The sequence below is a fragment of the Oncorhynchus masou genome, chromosome 9 (assembly GCF_036934945.1).
Source record: "Oncorhynchus masou masou isolate Uvic2021 chromosome 9, UVic_Omas_1.1, whole genome shotgun sequence".
NCBI classification, from domain to species: Eukaryota; Metazoa; Chordata; class Actinopteri; order Salmoniformes; family Salmonidae; genus Oncorhynchus; species Oncorhynchus masou.
In genome coordinates, this window is record NC_088220.1 from 26,986,214 (window position 1) to 27,008,791 (window position 22,578).

The following is a 22,578-nucleotide window of genomic DNA, read 5'->3' on the forward strand; positions in this document are numbered from 1 at the left end:
ACACACATACAACATGGGGAATGGGTCAATTTTCCCTGTTTTCTGTCCTTTTTTTTAGGAGGGTAATTGAGTGTGTGCATAGACACATGTACACACACGGCCCAACCCCGACATACCCACCCACACACACACGTCCCCTGTTAGGTGTTAATTTGTCCATGCTGTTCAGAGAGTGATATTGGCAGCAATGCTTACCCAGACCAGAGATGGCTCTAATTGGAACAGTAGGACGCCCCCACCCTCCTTATCAGCCCACAAGCAGTTTGTGTGTGTGTGTGTGTGTTTTACTGTATGTGTTGGTGTGTGAATAGTCTCATGATTTGGTTCTGGGTGACACGGTAAGTGTGGGATGGACAGACTTGCCCGTGTGTGTGTTTTGTGTGTGTTTTTTTTGTGAAGGACGTGTGTGTGTGTGTGTACGTACATGTATGTGTGTGTATGTGGACAACGTGTGCGTGCATGCCTGATGCCTGTGTATATGTGCTCAGACTGGTTCTCTGTAGTTAGGTAGTTAGCCGATCCGACTGGTTCTCTGTAGTTAGGTAGTGAGCCGGTCAGACTGGTTCTCTGTGGTTAGGTAGTTAGCCGATCCGACTGGTTCTCTGTAGTTAGGTAGTGAGCCGGTCAGACTGGTTCTCTGTGGTTAGGTAGTTAGCCGATCCGACTGGTTCTCTGTAGTTAGGTAGTGAGCTGGTTCGTAGTTAGGTAGTCAGACTGGTTCTCTGTGGTTAGGTAGTTAGCCGATCCGACTGGTTCTCTGTAGTTAGGTAGTGAGCCGGTCAGACTGGTTCTCTGTAGTTAGGTAGTGAGCCGGTCAGACTGGTTCTCTGTGGTTAGGTAGTGAGCCGGTCAGACTGGTTCTCTGTAGTTAGGTAGTTAGCCGATCCGACTGGTTCTCTGTAGTTAGGTAGTGAGCCGGTCAGACTGGTTCCCTGTAGTTAGGTAGTGAGCCGGTCAGACTGGTTCTCTGTAGTTAGGTAGTTAGCCGGTCAGACTGGTTCTCTGTTATCAGATAATGAGCCGGTCAGACTGGTTCTCTGTAGTTAGGTAGTGAGCCGGTCAGACTGGTTCTCTGTGGTTAGATAATGAGCCGGTCAGACTGGTTCTCTGTAGTTAGGTAGTTAGCCGGTCAGACTGGTTCTCTGTTATCAGATAATGAGCCGGTCAGACTGGTTCTCTGTAGTTAGGTAGTGAGCCGGTCAGACTGGTTCTCTGTGGTTAGATAATGAGCCGGTCAGACTGGTTCTCTGTAGTTAGGTAGTGAGCCGGTCAGACTGGTTCCCTGTAGTTAGGTAGTGAGCCGGTCAGACTGGTTCTCTGTAGTTAGGTAGTTAGCCGGTCAGACTGGTTCTCTGTAGTTAGGTAGTGAGCCGGTCAGACTGGTTCTCTGTAGTCAGATAATGAGCCGGTCAGACTGGTTCTCTGTAGTTAGGTAGTGAGCCGGTCAGACTGGTTCTCTGTAGTCAGATAGTGAGCCGGTCAGACTGGTTCTCTGTGGTTAGGTAGTTAGCCGGTCAGACTGGTTCTCTGTAGTCAGATAATGAGCCGGTCAGACTGGTTCTCTGTAGTTAGGTAGTGAGCCGGTCAGACTGGTTCTCTGTAGTCAGATAGTGAGCCGGTCAGACTGGTTCTCTGTGGTTAGGTAGTGAGCCGGTCAGACTGGTTCTCTGTGGTTAGGTAGTGAGCCGGTCAGACTGGTTCTCTGTGGTTAGGTAGTGAGCCGGTCAGACTGGTTCTCTGTGGTTAGATAGTGAGCCGGTCAGACTGGTTCTCTGTTGTTAGGTAGTGAGCCGGTCAGACTGGTTCTCTGTGGTTAGGTAGTGAGCCGGTCAGACTGGTTCTCTGTGGTTAGGTAGTGAGCCGGTCAGACTGGTTCTCTGTGGTTAGGTAGTGAGCCGGTCAGACTGGTTCTCTGTAGTTAGGTAGTGAGCCGGTCAGACTGGTTCTCTGTGGTTAGGTAGTGAGCCGGTCAGACTGGTTCTCTGTGGTTAGGTAGTGAGCCGGTCAGACTGGTTCTCTGTGGTTAGGTAGTGAGCCGGTCAGACTGGTTCTCTGTAGTTAGGTAGTGAGCCGGTCAGCCAGACCAGTATACCTATCTCTGGTCAGTCCTGATGGTACTGTAATCGGAGACCAGGCCTGCTATGACACTAGGACACATCCACTCTGCTTCCCACTGCACCATAGAGATGGTATATGGACTCTGCATGGGGAGGCTATTGCTGTACGGACCAATAGTGCTGCTACAGTACAGTAGACTTCCACAGGGTTGTTGATGTGTGTCCCAGTACTGAGAGGAGAGAATGCGCTCCATATTTCATTTCGCTACTGTATGTTCAGTGCCTTGCGAAAGTATTCGGCCCCCTTGAACTTTGCGACCTTTTGCCACATTTCAGGCTTCAAACATAAAGATATAAAACTGTATTTTTTTGTGAAGAATCAACAACAAGTGGGACACAATCATGAAGTGGAACGACATTTATTGGATATTTCAAACTTTTTTAACAAATCAAAAACTGAAAAATTGGCCGTGCAAAATTATTCAGCCCCTTTACTTTCAGTGCAGCAAACTCTCTCCAGAAGTTCAGTGAGGATCTCTGATCCAATGTTGACCTAAATGACTAATGATGATAAATACAATCCACCTGTGTGTAATCAAGTCTTCGTATAAATGCACCTGCACTGTGATAGTCTCAGAGGTCCGTTAAAAGCGCAGAGAGCATCATGAAGAACAAGGAACACACCAGGCAGGTCCGAGATACTGTTGTGAAGAAGTTTAAAGCCGGATTTGGATACAAAAAGATTTCCCACGCTTTAAACATCCCAAGGAGCACTGTGCAAGCGATAATATTGAAATGGAAGGAGTATCAGACCACTGCAAATCTACCAAGACCTGGCCGTCCCTCTAAACTTTCAGCTCATACAAGGAGAAGACTGATCAGAGATGCAGCCAAGAGGCCCATGATCACTCTGGATGAACTGCAGAGATCTACAGCTGAGGTGGGAGACTCTGTCCATAGGACAACAATCAGTCATATATTGCACAAATCTGGCCTTTATGGAAGAGTGGCAAGAAGAATGCCATTTCTTAAAGATATCCACAAAAAGTGCCGTTTAAAGTTTGCCACAAGCCACCTGGGAGACACACCAAACATGTGGAAGAAGGTGCTCTGGTCAGATGAAACCAAAATTGAACTTTTTGGCAACAATGCAAAACGTTATGTTTGGTGTAAAAGCAACACAGCTCATCACCCTGAACACACCATACCCACTGTCAAACATGGTGGTGGCAGCATCATGGTTTGGGCCTGCTTTTCTTCAGCAGGGACAGGGAAGATGGTTAAAATTGATGGGAAGATGGATGGAGCCAAATACAGGACCATTCTGGAAGAAAACCTGATGGAGTCTGCAAAAGACCTGAGACTGGGACGGAGATTTGTCTTCCAACAAGACAATGATCCAAAACATAAAGCAAAATCTACAATGGAATGGTTAAAAAAACATATCCAGGTGTTAGAATGGCCAAGTCAAAGTCCAGACCTGAATCCAATCGAGAATCTGTGGAAAGAACTGAAAACTGCTGTTCACAAATGCTCTCCATCCAACCTCACTGAGCTCGAGCTGTTTTGCAAGGAGGAATGGGAAAAAAATTCAGTCTCTCGATGTGCAAAACTGATAGAGACATACCCCAAGCGACTTACAGCTGTGATCGCAGCAAAAGGTGGCGCTACAAAGTATTAACTTAAGGGGGCTGAATAATTTTGCACGGCCAATTTTTCAGTTTTTGATTTGTTAAAAAAGTTTGAAATATCCAATAAATGTCGTTCCACTTCATGATTGTGTCCCACTTGTTGTTGATTCTTCACAAAAAAATACAGTTTTATATCTTTATGTTTGAGGCCTGAAATGTGGCAAAAGGTCGCAAAGTTCAAGGGGGCCGAATACTTTCGCAAGGCACTGTATGTCTTGTCTCTGGTGACGCTGAGCTTTGTGTGTGTGTGTGTGTGTCTTGATGTGTGAGCTCTGAAATGTATGGTTGTGTATGTACTGTGAGGATTGTGTGAGCTCTGAAAGGTATGGGTGTGTATGTACTGTGAGGATTGTGTGAGGTCTGAAATGTATGGGTGTGTATGTACTGTGAGGATTGTGTGAGCTCTGAAATGTATGGGTATGTATGTACTGTGAGGATTGTGTGAGCTCTGAAATGTATGGGTGTGTATGTACTGTGAGGATTGTGTGAGCTCTGAAATGTATGGGTGTGTATGTACTGTGAGGATTGTGTGAGCTCTGAAATGTATGGGTGTGTATGTACTGTGAGGATTGTGTGTGTAGCGTGTGTCCGTGGCGGTAGAAGCAGTGCTGTACTGAACGACCAGTTGAGAAACTTGGAGGGGTTGGGTTGGGGTTTGGGGAACGCTGTCAGCATGGTCATTGTCCTTTTAAATACGCCACTCATTGCTTCAAGCCACACCCACCAAATGGGAGGAAACATACAGTGCCTTGCAAAAGTAGTTATGCACACTCAAGTTTTCTATTTTTTTGTCTTGTTTGTTTCGCAATAAAAAATATTTTGCATCTTCAAAGTAGTAGACATGTTGTGTAAATCAAATGATACAAACCCCCCAAAATCTATTTTAATTCCAGGTTGTAAGGCAATAAAATAGGAAAAATGCCAAGGGGATGAATACTTTCGCAAGCCACTGTACTGTTCAAGAACGTACAATAACGTTTTGGGGAACGTTTCAGGACAAACCGTTCTGTAACGTAGCAAACGTTCAAACGAACTGAACACACCTCAGGTTTAATTTGGGATGTTTGTGGGCGAGGCAAGGCAGGCCCATTATTTACCCCAGATTGATGATTTCTTCTTCTGCTGCTACTGCCTGCCTTACCAACCAGACTGCTGCTTCCTGCCTTACCAACCAGACTGCTGCTGCCTGCCTCACCAACCAGACTGCTGCTGCCTGCCTCACCAACCAGACTGCTGCTGCCTGCCTCACCAACCAGACTGCTGCTGCCTGCCTCACCAACCAGACTGCTGCTGCCTGCCTCACCAACCAGACTGCTGCTGCCTGCCTCACCAACCAGACTGCTGCTGCCAGCATTACCAACCAGACTGCTGCTTCCTGCCTCACCAACCAGACTGCTGCTGCCAGCCTTACCAACCAGACTGCTGCTGCCTGCCTCACCAACCAGACTGCTGCTGCCTGCCTCACCAATCAGACTGCTGCTGCCTGCCTCACCAACCAGACTGCTGCTGCCTGCCTCACCAACCAGACTGCTGCTGCCTGCCTCACCAACCAGACTGCTGCTGCCTGCCTCACCAATCAGACTGCTGCTGCCTGCCTCACCAACCAGACTGCTGCTGCCTGCCTCACCAACCAGACTGCTGCTGCCTGCCTCACCAACCAGACTGCTGCTTCCTGCCTCACCAATCAGACTGCTGCTGCCTGCCTTACCAACCAGACTGCTGCTTCCTGCCTTACCAACCAGACTGCTGCTGCCTGCCTCACCAACCAGACTGCTGCTGCCTGCCTCACCAACCAGACTGCTGCTGCCTGCCTCACCAACCAGACTGCTGCTGCCTGCCTCACCAACCAGACTGCTACTGCCTGCCTAACCAACCAGACTGCTACTGCCTGCCTAACCAACCAGACTGCTGCCTGCCTTACCAACCAGACTGCTGCTGCCTGCCTCACCAACCAGACTGCTGCTGCCTGCCTCACCAACCAGACTGCTGCTGCCTGCCTCACCAACCAGACTGCTACTGCCTGCCTAACCAACCAGACTGCTACTGCCTGCCTCACCAACCAGACTGCTACTGCCTGCCTAACCAACCAGACTGCTACTGCCTGCCTAACCAACCAGACTGCTACTGCCTGCCTAACCAACCAGACTGCTGCCTGCCTCACCAACCAGACTGCTGCTGCCTGCCTCACCAACCAGACTGCTGCTGCCAGCCTTACCAACCAGACTGCTGCTGCCTGCCTCACCAACCAGACTGCTGCTGCCTGCCTCACCAACCAGACTGCTACTGCCTGCCTAACCAACCAGACTGCTGCTGCCTGCCAAACCAACCAGACTGCTACTGATAGGGCCAGACCACTTCAACATGTTGCCACGGCAACCCCTGCACGGAAATACCCTGCCCAGTCCCCTCTTAGAGATAGAGAGACTCAGCACAACTCATTGTCTCCCTCCTCCCATCATTCACTACTTAAGGCCAGATCACAGCAGGGTTCAAAGGCTGGATCTAACCTGCCACTCCACATCTCCACTTCTTCCTGTTATCATTATCAATAGCATTGCTTATTCACACTTTACTAATGGTTACTAACCTATTTATAAGCAGACCTCCTAATAACATCGAACAGCCCCCGTGATATGAAACTTATCAGGGAAGTTAGGAACAAATATACACAGGCAGTTAGGAAAGCTAAGGCTAGCTTTTTCAAACAGAAATTTGCATCCTGTAGCACTAACTCAAAAAAGTTCTGGGACATTGTAAAGTCCTTGGAGAATAATCACACTTCCTCCCAGCTGCCCACTGCACTGAGGCTAGGAAACACTGTCACCAGCGATAAATCCACTATAATTGAGAATTTCAATAAGCATTTTTCTATGGTTGGCCATGCTTTCCACCTGGCTACCCCTACCCCGGCCAACAGCTCTCCACCACCCACAGGAACTCGCCCAAGCCCCCCCCACTTCTTCTTCACCCAAATGCAGATAGCTGATGTTCTGAAAGAGCTGCAAAATCTGGACCCCTACAAATCAGCCCTGGCAAGACAATCTAAAATGATCTGCCGAGATTGTTGCAACCCCCATTACTAGCCTGTTCAACCTCTTTCTTATCGTCTGAGATTCCCATAGATTGAAAGGCTGTCGCGGTCATCCCCCTCTTCAAAGGGGGAGGAACTCTAGACCCAAACTGCTAAAGACCTATATCTATTCTCCCCTGCCTTTCTAAGGTCTTCGAAAGCCAAGTTAACAAACAGATTACCGATCATTTCAAATCCCACCGTACCTTCTCCGCTATGCAATCTGGATTCAGAGCTGGTCATGGGTGCACCTCCATTAATAAGAGACATTACTGTGCAGCCGTATTCATCGACCTGGCCAAGGCTTTTGACTCTGTCAATCACAACATTCTTATTGGCAGACTCAACAGCCTTGGTTTCTCAAATGATTGCCTCGTCTGGTTCACCAACTACTTCTCTGATAGAGTTCAGTGTGTCAAATCAGAGAGCCTGTTGTCCAGACCTCTGGTAGTCTCTATGGGGGTGCCACAGGGTTCAATTCTCGGGCAGACTCTTTTCTTGGTACACATCAATGATGTCGCTCTTGCTGCTGGTGATTCTTTGATCCACCTCTACGCAGACGACACCATTCTGTATACCTCTGGCCCTTCTTTGGACACTGTTTTAACTAACCTCCAGACGAGCTTCAATGCCATACAACTCTCCTTCCATGGCCTCCAACTGCTCTTAAATGCAAGTAAAACTAAATGCATGCTTTTCAACCGATCGCTGCCCACACCTGCCCAGCATCACTACTGGACGGTTCTGACTTAGAATATGTGGACAACTACAAATACCTAGGTGTCTGGTTAGACTGTAAACTCTCCTTCCAGACTCACATTAAACATCTCCAATACAAAATTAAATCTAGAATTGGCTTCCTATTTCGCAACAAAGCATCCTTCACTCACGCTGCCAAACATACCCTCGTAAAACTGACCATCCTACAGATCCTCAACTTTGGCGATGTAATTTACAAAATAGCCTCCAACACTCTACTCAACAAATTGGATGCAGTCTACCACAGTGCCATCTGTTTTGTCACCAAAGCCCCATATACTACCCACCATTGCGACCTGTACGCTCTAGTTGGCTGGCCCTCGCTTCATACTCGTCGCCAAAAACACTGGCTCCAGGTCATCTACAAGTGTCTGCTAGGTAAAGCCTTATCCCAGCTCACTGGTCACCATAGCAGTACCCACCCGTAGCACACGCTCCAGCAGGTATATCTCACTGGTCACCCCCAAAGCTAATTCTTCCTTTGGCCGCCTCTCCTTCCAGTTCTCTGCTGCCAATGACTGGAATGAACTGCAAAAATCACTAAAGCTGGAGACTCTTACCTCCCTCACTAGCTTTAAGCACCAGCTGTCAGAGCAGCTCACAGATCACTGCACCTGTACATAGCCCATCTGTAAATAGCCCATCCAATCTACCTAATCCCCATACTGTATTTATTTATTTATCTTGCTCCTTTGCACCCCAGTATCTCTACTTGCACAGTCATTTTCTGCACATTCTACCATTCCAGTGTTTAATTGCTATAACGTAATTACTTGGTCACCATGGCCTATTTATTGCCTTGCCAATCCATTGACTATCATTACCACTTTAATGTAATATAATATTTAATCAGTCAGCTGTAAGTAGGAGATGCTATCTGACAGGATGGTCCCTGGCTGCTAAAACAGGCCTCCTCCTTAGAGTGGCCTGTAGTATCTCAGACATGTGGGGAGATGATTGGAGGGTTAGGAGAGTTCAAAGAGCAATATTTACCATTCAGTCACCACTTTTCACTGCTCAGTCTGTAGCTGTGATGTGTTTTAGATACATGTCTGGTTTGAGGGGGCGGGGGTTATGTGTTCATTTTTATTCATTTGTTTACTTACTGTATTGTTGGGTGATGCTGCTTACAGTACCAGCTGATAATGAATAGTTAATTATGGTGCATGTTGATCTGTGTTCTGTTTGCTAATAGCTATTCTCTCTCTCCCTCTCTCTCTCCCCCATCTCACCCCATCTCTCTCTCCCTCCAATCTTACCCCATCTCTCTCTCTCTCTCCCATCTCACCCCATCTCTCTCTTTCTCTCTCTCTCTCATATCTCACCCCACCCCTCTCTCTCTCTCCCATCTCACCCCACCTCTATCTCACCCCATCCCTCTTGCTCCCGTCTCACCCCATCTCACACCTTCTCTCTCTCCCATCTCTCTCTCATCTCACCCCATCTCTCTCTCTCACTCCCATCTCACCCCACTATCTCTCTCCCATCTAACCCCATCCCTCTCTCCCTCTCTCTCTCCCATCTATCTATCTCTCTCCCATTTCACGCCACCTCTATCTCTCTCCCATCTCACACCATCTCTCTCTCCCTCTCTCTCTCTCTCCCATCTCACCCCATCTCTCTCTTCCATCTCTATCTCTCTCTCTCTAACCCATTTCTCTCTCTCTCTCTCCCATCTAACCCATCTCTCTCTCCCATCTCACCCCACTTCTCTCTCTCCCATCTCATCCCATCTCTCTCTCCCTCCCATCTCATCCCACCTCTATCTCTCTCCCATCTCTCTCTCTCTCTCTCTCTCTCTCTAACCCATCTCTCTCTCTCTTTCTCTATCTCTCTCCCATCTCACCCCACCTCTCTCTCTCCCATCTCATCCCATCTCTCTCTCCCTCCCATCTCACCCCACCTCTATCTCTCTCCCATCTAACCCCATCTCTCACTCTCTCTCTCTCCCATCTCACCCCATTCTCTCTCTCTCTCTCCCCCATCTCCCTCACCCATCTCACCCCATCTCTCTCTCTTTCTCTCTCAACCTACCCCACCTCCCTCTCTATCCCATCTCATCCCATCTCTCTCTCTCTCCCCCATTTCACCTCACCTCTCTCCCATTTCACCCCATCTCTCTCTCTCCACCCCCCATCTCCCCCCAGCTGATATCATCTCCACTGTTGAGTTCAACCACACTGGAGAGCTCCTGGCCACTGGGGACAAGGGGGGACGTGTGGTCATCTTCCAGAGGGAACCTGAGGTACATGCACACACACCAACCACAGACCTGGCACTGTGTTTGTTCATTACATAGATGTTCAGGTTTAGGGTCAATTTCACATGATTACTTACAAACCTGTCTTCTCTGGCTCTCATTCATTCATATGTGTGTGTGTATATATATATATATATACACACACACACAGGGTAAGACAGAGCCATTCTCCCAGGGGGAGTATAATGTCTACAACACCTTCCAGAGTCATGAGCCGGAGTTTGACTACCTGAAGAGTCTGGAGATAGAGGAGAAGATCAACAAGATACGATGGCTGCCACAGCAGAACGCCGCCCACTTCCTCCTCTCCACCAATGGTGAGGGATTGCTGCCTTTGCACCAGGGAGTTATTCAAATGTTTTTACACGATATTACCATGTTATTGTTACCCTATCATCAACACTTGTCCTGCCTGTCTGTCAGTTAAGACAGTTTGAGACATTTGATTTGGGAAGGATCCTGTCTGTGTAATAAGACTGTTTGAGGTGGAGGATTGGAGTATTGTGCCGTCTGTCTATCAGATAAGACCGTTAAGCTGTGGAAGGTGAGTGAGCGGGACAAGAGGCCTGAAGGCTACAACCTGAAGGATGAGGAGGGCAGGATGAAGAACCTCTCCACTGTCACCTCACTACAGGTACACACCACCTCTTCCTCAGCCTTCTTTCTCCTCTGTCTATCTATTGTATCTATCCATCTCTCCTTAAAGGCATCATGTCACTCTGGACTATTGTCTGTCTGTCTGTCTGTCTATCTATTGTATCTATCCATCTCTCCTTAAAGGCATCATGTCACTCTGGACTATTGTCTGTCTGTCTGTCTGTCTATCTATTGTATCTATCCATCTCTCCTTAAAGGCATCATGTCACTCTGGACTATTGTCTGTCTGTCTGTCTGTCTATCTATTGTATCTATCCATCTCTCCTTAAAGGCATCATGTCACTCTGGACTATTGTCTGTCTGTCTGTCTGTCTATCTATTGTATCTATCCATCTCTCCTTAAAGGCATCATGTCACTCTGGACTATTGTCTGTCTGTCTGTCTGTCTATCTATTGTATCTATCCATCTCTCCTTAAAGGCATCATGTCACTCTGGACTATTGTCTGTCTGTCTGTCTGTCTATCTATTGTATCTATCCATCTCTCCTTAAAGGCATCATGTCACTCTGGACTATTGTCTGTCTGTCTGTCTGTCTATCTATTGTATCTATCCATCTCTCCTTAAAGGCATCATGTCACTCTGGACTATTGTCTGTCTGTCTGTCTGTCTATCTATTGTATCTATCCATCTCTCCTTAAAGGCATCATGTCACTCTGGACTATTGTCTGTCTGTCTGTCTGTCTATCTATTGTATCTATCCATCTCTCCTTAAAGGCATCATGTCACTCTGGACTATTGTCTGTCTGTCTGTCTGTCTATCTATTGTATCTATCCATCTCTCCTTAAAGGCATCATGTCACTCTGGACTATTGTCTGTCTGTCTGTCTGTCTATCTATTGTATCTATCCATCTCTCCTTAAAGGCATCATGTCACTCTGGACTATTGTCTGTCTGTCTGTCTGTCTATCTATTGTATCTATCCATCTCTCCTTAAAGGCATCATGTCACTCTGGACTATTGTCTGTCTGTCTGTCTGTCTATCTATTGTATCTATCCATCTCTCCTTAAAGGCATCATGTCACTCTGGACTATTGTCTGTCTGTCTGTCTGTCTATCTATTGTATCTATCCATCTCTCCTTAAAGGCATCATGTCACTCTGGACTATTGTCTGTCTGTCTGTCTGTCTATCTATTGTATCTATCCATCTCTCCTTAAAGGCATCATGTCACTCTGGACTATTGTCTGTCTGTCTGTCTGTCTATCTATTGTATCTATCCATCTCTCCTTAAAGGCATCATGTCACTCTGGACTATTGTCTGTCTGTCTGTCTGTCTATCTATTGTATCTATCCATCTCTCCTTAAAGGCATCATGTCACTCTGGACTATTGTCTGTCTGTCTGTCTGTCTATCTATTGTATCTATCCATCTCTCCTTAAAGGCATCATGTCACTCTGGACTATTGTCTGTCTGTCTGTCTGTCTATCTATTGTATCTATCCATCTCTCCTTAAAGGCATCATGTCACTCTGGACTATTGTCTGTCTGTCTGTCTGTCTATCTATTGTATCTATCCATCTCTCCTTAAAGGCATCATGTCACTCTGGACTATTGTCTGTCTGTCTGTCTGTCTATCTATTGTATCTATCCATCTCTCCTTAAAGGCATCATGTCACTCTGGACTATTGTCTGTCTGTCTGTCTGTCTATCTATTGTATCTATCCATCTCTCCTTAAAGGCATCATGTCACTCTGGACTATTGTCTGTCTGTCTGTCTGTCTATCTATTGTATCTATCCATCTCTCCTTAAAGGCATCATGTCACTCTGGACTATTGTCTGTCTGTCTGTCTGTCTATCTATTGTATCTATCCATCTCTCCTTAAAGGCATCATGTCACTCTGGACTATTGTCTGTCTGTCTGTCTGTCTATCTATTGTATCTATCCATCTCTCCTTAAAGGCATCATGTCACTCTGGACTATTGTCTGTCTGTCTGTCTGTCTGTCTATCTATTGTATCTATCCATCTCTCCTTAAAGGCATCATGTCACTCTGGACTATTGTCTGTCTGTCTGTCTGTCTATCTATTGTATCTATCCATCTCTCCTTAAAGGCATCATGTCACTCTGGACTATTGTCTGTCTGTCTGTCTGTCTATCTATTGTATCTATCCATCTCTCCTTAAAGGCATCATGTCACTCTGGACTATTGTCTGTCTGTCTGTCTGTCTATCTATTGTATCTATCCATCTCTCCTTAAAGGCATCATGTCACTCTGGACTATTGTCTGTCTGTCTGTCTGTCTATCTATTGTATCTATCCATCTCTCCTTAAAGGCATCATGTCACTCTGGACTATTGTCTGTCTGTCTGTCTGTCTATCTATTGTATCTATCCATCTCTCCTTAAAGGCATCATGTCACTCTGGACTATTGTCTGTCTGTCTGTCTGTCTATCTATTGTATCTATCCATCTCTCCTTAAAGGCATCATGTCACTCTGGACTATTGTCTGTCTGTCTGTCTGTCTATCTATTGTATCTATCCATCTCTCCTTAAAGGCATCATGTCACTCTGGACTATTGTCTGTCTGTCTGTCTGTCTATCTATTGTATCTATCCATCTCTCCTTAAAGGCATCATGTCACTCTGGACTATTGTCTGTCTGTCTGTCTGTCTGTCTGTCTATCTATTGTATCTATCCATCTCTCCTTAAAGGCATCATGTCACTCTGGACTATTGTCTGTCTGTCTGTCTGTCTATCTATTGTATCTATCCATCTCTCCTTAAAGGCATCATGTCACTCTGGACTATTGTCTGTCTGTCTGTCTGTCTATCTATTGTATCTATCCATCTCTCCTTAAAGGCATCATGTCACTCTGGACTATTGTCTGTCTGTCTGTCTGTCTATCTATTGTATCTATCCATCTCTCCTTAAAGGCATCATGTCACTCTGGACTATTGTCTGTCTGTCTGTCTGTCTATCTATTGTATCTATCCATCTCTCCTTAAAGGCATCATGTCACTCTGGACTATTGTCTGTCTGTCTGTCTGTCTATCTATTGTATCTATCCATCTCTCCTTAAAGGCATCATGTCACTCTGGACTATTGTCTGTCTGTCTGTCTGTCTATCTATTGTATCTATCCATCTCTCCTTAAAGGCATCATGTCACTCTGGACTATTGTCTGTCTGTCTGTCTGTCTATCTATTGTATCTATCCATCTCTCCTTAAAGGCATCATGTCACTCTGGACTATTGTCTGTCTGTCTGTCTGTCTATCTATTGTATCTATCCATCTCTCCTTAAAGGCATCATGTCACTCTGGACTATTGTCTGTCTGTCTGTCTGTCTATCTATTGTATCTATCCATCTCTCCTTAAAGGCATCATGTCACTCTGGACTATTGTCTGTCTGTCTGTCTGTCTATCTATTGTATCTATCCATCTCTCCTTAAAGGCATCATGTCACTCTGGACTATTGTCTGTCTGTCTGTCTGTCTATCTATTGTATCTATCCATCTCTCCTTAAAGGCATCATGTCACTCTGGACTATTGTCTGTCTGTCTGTCTGTCTATCTATTGTATCTATCCATCTCTCCTTAAAGGCATCATGTCACTCTGGACTATTGTCTGTCTGTCTGTCTGTCTATCTATTGTATCTATCCATCTCTCCTTAAAGGCATCATGTCACTCTGGACTATTGTCTGTCTGTCTGTCTGTCTATCTATTGTATCTATCCATCTCTCCTTAAAGGCATCATGTCACTCTGGACTATTGTCTGTCTGTCTGTCTGTCTATCTATTGTATCTATCCATCTCTCCTTAAAGGCATCATGTCACTCTGGACTATTGTCTGTCTGTCTGTCTGTCTATCTATTGTATCTATCCATCTCTCCTTAAAGGCATCATGTCACTCTGGACTATTGTCTGTCTGTCTGTCTGTCTATCTATTGTATCTATCCATCTCTCCTTAAAGGCATCATGTCACTCTGGACTATTGTCTGTCTGTCTGTCTGTCTATCTATTGTATCTATCCATCTCTCCTTAAAGGCATCATGTCACTCTGGACTATTGTCTGTCTGTCTGTCTGTCTATCTATTGTATCTATCCATCTCTCCTTAAAGGCATCATGTCACTCTGGACTATTGTCTGTCTGTCTGTCTGTCTATCTATTGTATCTATCCATCTCTCCTTAAAGGCATCATGTCACTCTGGACTATTGTCTGTCTGTCTGTCTGTCTGTCTATCTATTGTATCTATCCATCTCTCCTTAAAGGCATCATGTCACTCTGGACTATTGTCTGTCTGTCTGTCTGTCTATCTATTGTATCTATCCATCTCTCCTTAAAGGCATCATGTCACTCTGGACTATTGTCTGTCTGTCTGTCTGTCTATCTATTGTATCTATCCATCTCTCCTTAAAGGCATCATGTCACTCTGGACTATTGTCTGTCTGTCTGTCTGTCTGTCTGTCTGTCTGTCTGTCTGTCTTTCTGTGTGTCTCTGTTTTTCTTTCTTTCCCTTCCCTCTGTATCTATGTCCTGTGTGTGTTCTGTGCACACACACACACACATCACACACTCTCACACACACACACACACACACACACACACACACACACACACACACACACACACACACACACACACTCACACACACACACACACACACTGTCTATCACACACCACACTCACACATCATGTCACACACACACACACACACACACACACATTCGCACACATGCAAGTGTTCCAGATCAGACAGCATAAGTGGGTCAGTGGTGCAGATGTGTTTGCATTTATAGAAGTGGGCCATTGGCACAAGGTGTGTGTAGCATTATTGCTTCTGTCCCTCTCCTTGTCCCAACCTGCGCTTGAACCAGGGACCCTCTGAACACATCAACAACTGCCTCCCAGCACACCACCTACTGCTCCACAAAAGCCGCTGTTCTTGCATAGCAAGGGAAACGACTACTTCAAGATCTCAGAGCGAGGGACTTCACCGATTGAAACGCTACGTGTGCGTGTGTGTGTGTGTGTGTGCGCTTGGCAACAACATACTGCCAGCTGTTCTGTTATTTGGGTGGGACTGTTGTCTCTGCGTTGGTGAAAACACAGCCATACTCCTCTGTACTGGTTGACATTATTTGTTACATTCTTCTCATGTCATCATCCCTGTGCCCTAAAGCACTGATGGAAGAAGATTTTGACCAACAGATACAGAAAAAAATCTATTAGTGAGAAACCTTGCTTTTCTCTGCCTTAATTTCCACAAGCGATAATATCCCAGTATTGCAGGCATTCCTAATCGGTATATCTCAGTGATTTCTCTGTGCTCTCTGTAAAGATACAATCAATCAAGAATCTCCCATTTTGGACAAAATGAAATAAACCAAATTATTTTTGAATTATTCTGTGAATGTGGACTCCATCATTTGATCTCATGATTTTGGGTCTACTTACCACATGACACATCTGTGTTTCAGGCTGTATCCTCTGATAGGGATCATCAACTAGATTTAGCCACGGGAGGATTTTTTCTTGAGGCGGAACATACTGCAATTACAAATATTTGTAGACTGCAAGAAACCCAAACAGATATAATATTTGACTAAAACATGCGTAAAAATACTTGGGAAAATATTTCCAAAATTAAAATCACTTGGAGCTGACATGCTGGTGTTTTTAGACTATTTTATGTCCAAGAATGGAAAATAAAAAGTTTTAAAAAAATGTTTAATCCTTTGATAACTTAGGGTATGAAATGAAACCATCTGCGGGCCAAATTCGGCCGCCAATTGGGGAACCCTGGTGTGTTGTGTGTTCTGACTGTCTGTACTCTGTCTAGGTGCCGGTGTTGAAGCCCATGGATCTGATGGTGGAGGTGAGTCCTCGGCGTGTCTTTGCCAACGCCCACACCTACCATGTCAACTCCATCTCCGTCAACTCTGACCATGAGACCTACATGTCAGCTGACGACCTGAGGATCAACCTCTGGCACCTGGGCATCACCAACCGCAGCTTCAGTATCCTTGAGATCAGACAATGGGTCAATACACACACTCTTCTATAAGACACTGTTCGCACACGCACGCACGCACACACACACACACACGCACGCACACACACACACACACACACACACACAGTGATGTGGATGAGGGGAATCATTCCTGAGGAGTGAAAATGCAGGTCAATTAATTATTACATCTATACATTTTTCTCTCCTTTTGTGGCATGTAACGCAGCTGAATAGAACACACACACTCCTCACCCCAGACAGGGTTTGCCTGTTACAATTAATCTGAAATTGAGATTATCCTCCCACTACCCCTAATACCCCCGACAGGTATGTGTATAATATTATATGTAATAATGTCAGTGTGTTTTGGTGTATAATTCTGAATATGCTATGTTTGTAATCACCCTCGTACACAATCAAATGTGTGTATGCTGTTATATAGACACTATGTTGTAGTCCTGAACCCGTGCCCCAGACATCGTGGACATCAAGCCAGTGAACATGGAGGATCTGACAGAGGTGATAACAGCAGCAGAGTTCCATCCTCACCACTGTAACCTGTTGGTCTATAGCAGCAGTAAGGGAACTCTACGGCTCTGTGACATGAGAGAGGCCGCACTGTGTGACAAACACTCCAAACGTGAGTACTAACACACGCACACGCACGCACGCACGCACGCGCGCGCACGCACGCACGCACGCACGCACGCACGCACGCACGCACACACACACACACACACACACACACACACACACACACACACACACACACACACACACACACACACACACACACACACACACACACACACACACTCTCACCCCGTCTCCTCCCCCAGTGTTTGAGGAGCCGGAAGACCCCAGTAACCGCTCCTTCTTCTCTGAGATCATCTCGTCTGTGTCGGACGTGAAGTTCAGCCACAGCGGGCGCTACCTGCTGACCAGAGACTACCTCACTGCCAAGGTGTGGGACCTCAACATGGAGAACAAGCCCCTGGAGATATACCAGGTGAGGAGTCCAATATCACTATTAACACAGAGACACAGACAGTATGTAATATCACTATTAACACAGAGACACAGACAGTATTTAATATCACTATTAACTCAGACAATATGCAATATCACTATTAACACAGAGACACAGACAGTATTTAATATCACTATTAACTCAGACAATATGCAATATCACTATTAACACAGAGACACAGACAGTATGTAATATCACTATTAAAACAGAGACACAGACAGTATGCAATATCACCATTAACACAGAGACACAGACAATATGTAAAATCACTATTAACACAGAGACACAGACAGTATTAAATATCACTATTAACTCAGACAATATGCAATATCACTATTAACACAGAGACACAGACAGTATGTAATATCACGATTAACACAGAGACACAGACAGTATGGAATATCACTATTAACACAGAGACACAGACAGTATGTAATATCACTATTAACACAGAGACTCAGACAATATGTAATATCACTATTAACACAGAGACAAAGGCAGTATGTAATATCACTATTAACTCAGACAATATGTAATATCACTACTAACACAGAGACACAGACAGTATGTAAGGTGGGGATACCTTACTGAGCCACTACACTGGGAGAGGAGGGGGGGATACCTTACTGAGCCACTACACTGGGAGAGGAGGGGGATACCTTACTGAGCCACTACACTGGGAGAGGAGGGGGGATACCTTACTGATACACTACACTGGGAGAGGAGGGGAAGATACCTTACTGAGCCACTACACTGGGAAAGGAGGGGGGATACCTTACTGAGCCACTACACTGGGAGAGTAGGGGGATACCTTACTGAGCCACTACACTGGGAGAGTAGGGGGGATACCTTACTGAGCCACTACACTGGGAGAGGAGGGGGATACCTTACTGAGCCACTACACTGCGAGAGGAGGGGGATACCTTACTGAGCCACTACACTGGGAGAGGAGGGGGATACCTTACTGAGCCACTACACTGGAAGAGGAGGGGGATACCTTACTGAGCCTCTACACTGGGAGAGGAGGGGGATACCTTACTGAGCCACTACACTGGGAGAGTAGGGGGGATACCTTACAGAGCCACTACACTAGGAGAGGAGGGGGATACCTTACTGAGCCACTACACTGGGAGAGGAGGGGGATACCTTACTGAGCCACTACACTGGGAGAGTAGGGGGGATAACTTACTGAGCCACTACACTGGGAGAGTAGGGGGGATACCTTACTGAGCCACTACACTGGGAGAGGAGGGGGATACCTTACTGAGCCACTACACTGGGAGAGTAGGGGGGATACCTTACTGAGCCACTACACTGGGAGAGGAGGGGGGTTACCTTACTGGGCCACTACACTGGGAAAGGAGGGGGATACCTTACTGAGCCACTACACTGGGAGAGGAGGGGGGATACCTTACTGAGCCACTACACTGGGAGAGGAGGGGAAGATACCTTACTGAGCCACTACAATGGGAAAGGAGGGGGGGATACCTTACTGAGCCACTACACTGGGAGAGTAGGGGGGATACACCTTACTGAGCCACTACACTGGGAGAGGAGGGTGGGAAACCTTACTGAGCCACTACACTGGGAGAGGAGGGGGCATACCTTACTGAGCCACTACACTGGGAGAGGAGGGGGATACTTTACTGAGCCACTACACTGGGAGAGGAGGGGGGATACCTTACTGAGCCACTACACTGGGAGAGGAGGGGGGGATACCTTACTGAGCCACTACACTGGGAGAGTAGGGGGATACCTTACTGAGCCACTACACTGGGAGAGTAGGGGGATACCTTACTGAGCCACTACACTAGGAGAGTAGGGGGATACCTTACTGAGCCACTACACTGGGAGAGGAGGGGGATACCTTACTGAGCCACTACACTGGGAGAGGAGGGGGATACCTTACTGAGCCTCTACACTGGGAGTGGAGGGGGATAACTTACTGAGCCACTACACTGGGAGAGGGGGGGTCCCTTACTGAGCCACTACACTGGGAGAGGAGGGGGGGATACCTTACTGAGCCACTACACTGGGAGAGTAGGGGGGATACCTTACTGAGCCACTACACTGGGAGAGGAGGGGGGATACCTTACTGAGCCACTACACTGGGAGAGTAGGGGGGATACCTTACTGAGCCACTACACTGGGAGAGTAGGGAGGGATACCTTACTGAGCCACTACACTGGGAGAGTGGGAGGGGTTACCTTACTGAGCCACTACACTGGGAGAGTGGGAGGGGATACCTTAATGAGCCACTACACTGGGAGAGTAGGGGGGATACCTTACTGAGCCACTACACTGGGAGAGTAGGGGGGATACCTTACTGAGCAACTACACTGGTAGAGTAGGGGGGATACCTTACTGAGCCACTACACTGGGAGAGGAGGGGGGATACCTTACTGAGCCACTACACTGGGAGAGTAGGGGGGATACCTTACTGAGCCACTACACTGGGAGAGGAGGGGGGATACCTTACTGAGCCACTACACTGGGAGAGGAGGGGGGGATACCTTACTGAGCCACTACACTGGGAGAGTGGGAGGGGATACCTTACTGAGCCACTACACTGGGAGAGTAGGGGGGATACCTTACTGAGCCACTACACTGGAAGAGTAGGGTGATACCTTACTGAGCCACTACACTGGGAGAGGAGGGGGGATACCTTACTGAGCCACTACACTGGGAGAGTGGGAGGGGATACCTTACTGAGCCACTACACTGGGAGTGGAGGGGGGATACCTTACTAAGCCACTACACTGGGAGAGTGGGAGGGGATACCTTACTGAGCCACTACACTGGGAGAGTGGGGGGGATACCTTACTGAGCCACTACACTGGGAGAGTGGGAGGGGATACCTTACTGAGCCACTACACTGGGAGAGTAGGGGGGATACCTTACTGTGAACCACTACACTGGGAGAGTAGGGGGGATACCTTACTGAGCCACTACACTGGGAGAGTAGAGGGGACGGGGATACCTTACTGAGCCACTACACTGGGAGAGGAGGGGGGATACCTTACTGAGCCACTACACTGGGAGAGTGGGAGGGGATACCTTACTGAGCCACTACACTGGGAGTGGAGGGGGGATACCTTACTAAGCCACTACACTGGGAGAGTGGGAGGGGATACCTTACTGAGCCACTACACTGGGAGAGGAGGGGGGGATACCTTACTGTGAACCACTACACTGGGAGAGTAGGGGGGATACCTTACTGAGCCACTACACTGGGAGAGTAGGGGGGATACCTTACTGTGAACCACTACACTGGGAGAGTAGGGGGATACCTTACTGAGCCACCTCACTGGGAGAGTAGGGGGGATACCTTACTGAGCCACTACACTGGGAGAGGAGGGGGATACCTTACTGAGCCACTACACTGGGAGAGTGGGAGGGGATACCTTACTGAGCCACTACACTGGGAGAGTCGGAGGGGATACCTTACTGAGCCACTACACTGGGAGAGGAGGGGGATACCTTACTGAGCCACTACACTGGGAGAGTAGGGGGATACCTTACTGAGCCACTACACTGGGAGAGGAGGGGGATAACTTACTGAGCCACTACACTGGGAGAGGGGGGTCCCTTACTGAGCCACTACACTGGGAGAGGAGGGGGATACCTTACTGAGCCACTACACTGGGAGAGTAGGGGGGATACCTTACAGAGCCACTACACTAGGAGAGGAGGGGGATACCTTACTGAGCCACTACACTGGGAGAGGAGGGGGATACCTTACTGAGCCACTACACTGGGAGAGTAGGGGGGATACCTTACTGAGCAACTACACTGGTAGAGTAGGGGGGATACCTTACTGAGCCACTACACTGGGAGAGGAGGGGGGATACCTTACTGAGCCACTACACTGGGAGAGTAGGGGGGATACCTTACTGAGCCACTACACTGGGAGAGGAGGGGGACGGCGATACCTTACTGAGCCACTACACTGAGAGAGGAGGGGGATACCTTACTGAGCCACTACACTGGGAGAGGAGGGGGGATACCTTACTGAGCCACTACACCAGGAGAGTAGGGGGACACCTTACTGAGCCACGACACTGGGAGAGGAGGGGGGATACCTTACTGATACACTACACTGAGAGAGGAGGGGGATACCTTACTGAGCCACTACACTGGGAGAGGAGGGGGATACCTTACTGAGCCACTACACTGGTAGAGTGGGAGGGGATAACTTACTGAGCAACTACTCTGGGAGAGGAGGGGGGATACCTTACTGAGCCACTACACTGGGAGAGTAGAGGGGATACCTTACTGAGCCACTACACTGGGAGAGTAGGGGGATACCTTACTGAGCCACTACACTGGGAGAGGAGGGGGGATACCTTACTGAGCCACTACACTGGGAGAGTGGGAGGGGATACCTTACTGAGCCACTACACTGGGAGAGTCGGAGGGGATACCTTACTGAGCCACTACACTGGGAGAGGAGGGGGATACCTTACTGTGAACCACTACACTGGGAGAGTAGGGGGATACCTTACTGAGCCACTACACTGGGAGAGTAGGGGGATATACCTTACTGTGAACCACTACACTGGGAGAGTAGGGGGGATACCTTACTGAGCCACCTCACTGGGAGAGTAGGGGGGATACCTTACTGAGCCACTACACTGGGAGAGGAGGGGGATACCTTACTGAGCCACTACACTGGGAGAGTGGGAGGGGATACCTTACTGAGCCACTACACTGGGAGAGGAGGGGGGATACCTTACTGAGCCACTACACTGGGAGAGTGGGAGGGGATACCTTACTGAGCCACTACACTGGGAGAGTTGGAGGGGATACCTTACTGAGCCACTACACTGGGAGAGGAGGGGGGATACCTTACTGAGCCACTACACTGGGAGAGTAGGGGGATACCTTACTGAGCCACTACACTGGGAGAGGAGGGGGATAACTTACTGAGCCACTACACTGGGAGAGGGGGGGATCCCTTACTGAGCCACTACACTGGGAGAGGAGGGGGATACCTTACTGAGCCACTACACTGGGAGAGTAGGGGGGATACCTTACAGAGCCACTACACTAGGAGAGGAGGGGGATACCTTACTGAGCCACTACACTGGGAGAGGAGGG

At 47.6% G+C, this 22,578-nt stretch overlaps 1 protein-coding gene across 1 annotated transcript in view; it reads left to right on the plus strand.

Moving 5' to 3' along the window:
* The window catches only part of LOC135545761 (serine/threonine-protein phosphatase 2A 55 kDa regulatory subunit B beta isoform-like), a 55,387-nt gene that overhangs the window by 16,750 nt on the left and 16,059 nt on the right, over positions 1–22,578 (plus strand). The window contains exons 3-8 of the mRNA XM_064973603.1: positions 9,725–9,822; positions 9,989–10,154; positions 10,359–10,471; positions 16,275–16,452; positions 16,924–17,088; positions 17,288–17,457. Of these exons, the coding sequence (XP_064829675.1) occupies positions 9,725–9,822; positions 9,989–10,154; positions 10,359–10,471; positions 16,275–16,452; positions 16,924–17,088; positions 17,288–17,457 (890 nt within the window). The remainder of the gene's footprint in view (positions 1–9,724; positions 9,823–9,988; positions 10,155–10,358; positions 10,472–16,274; positions 16,453–16,923; positions 17,089–17,287; positions 17,458–22,578) is intronic.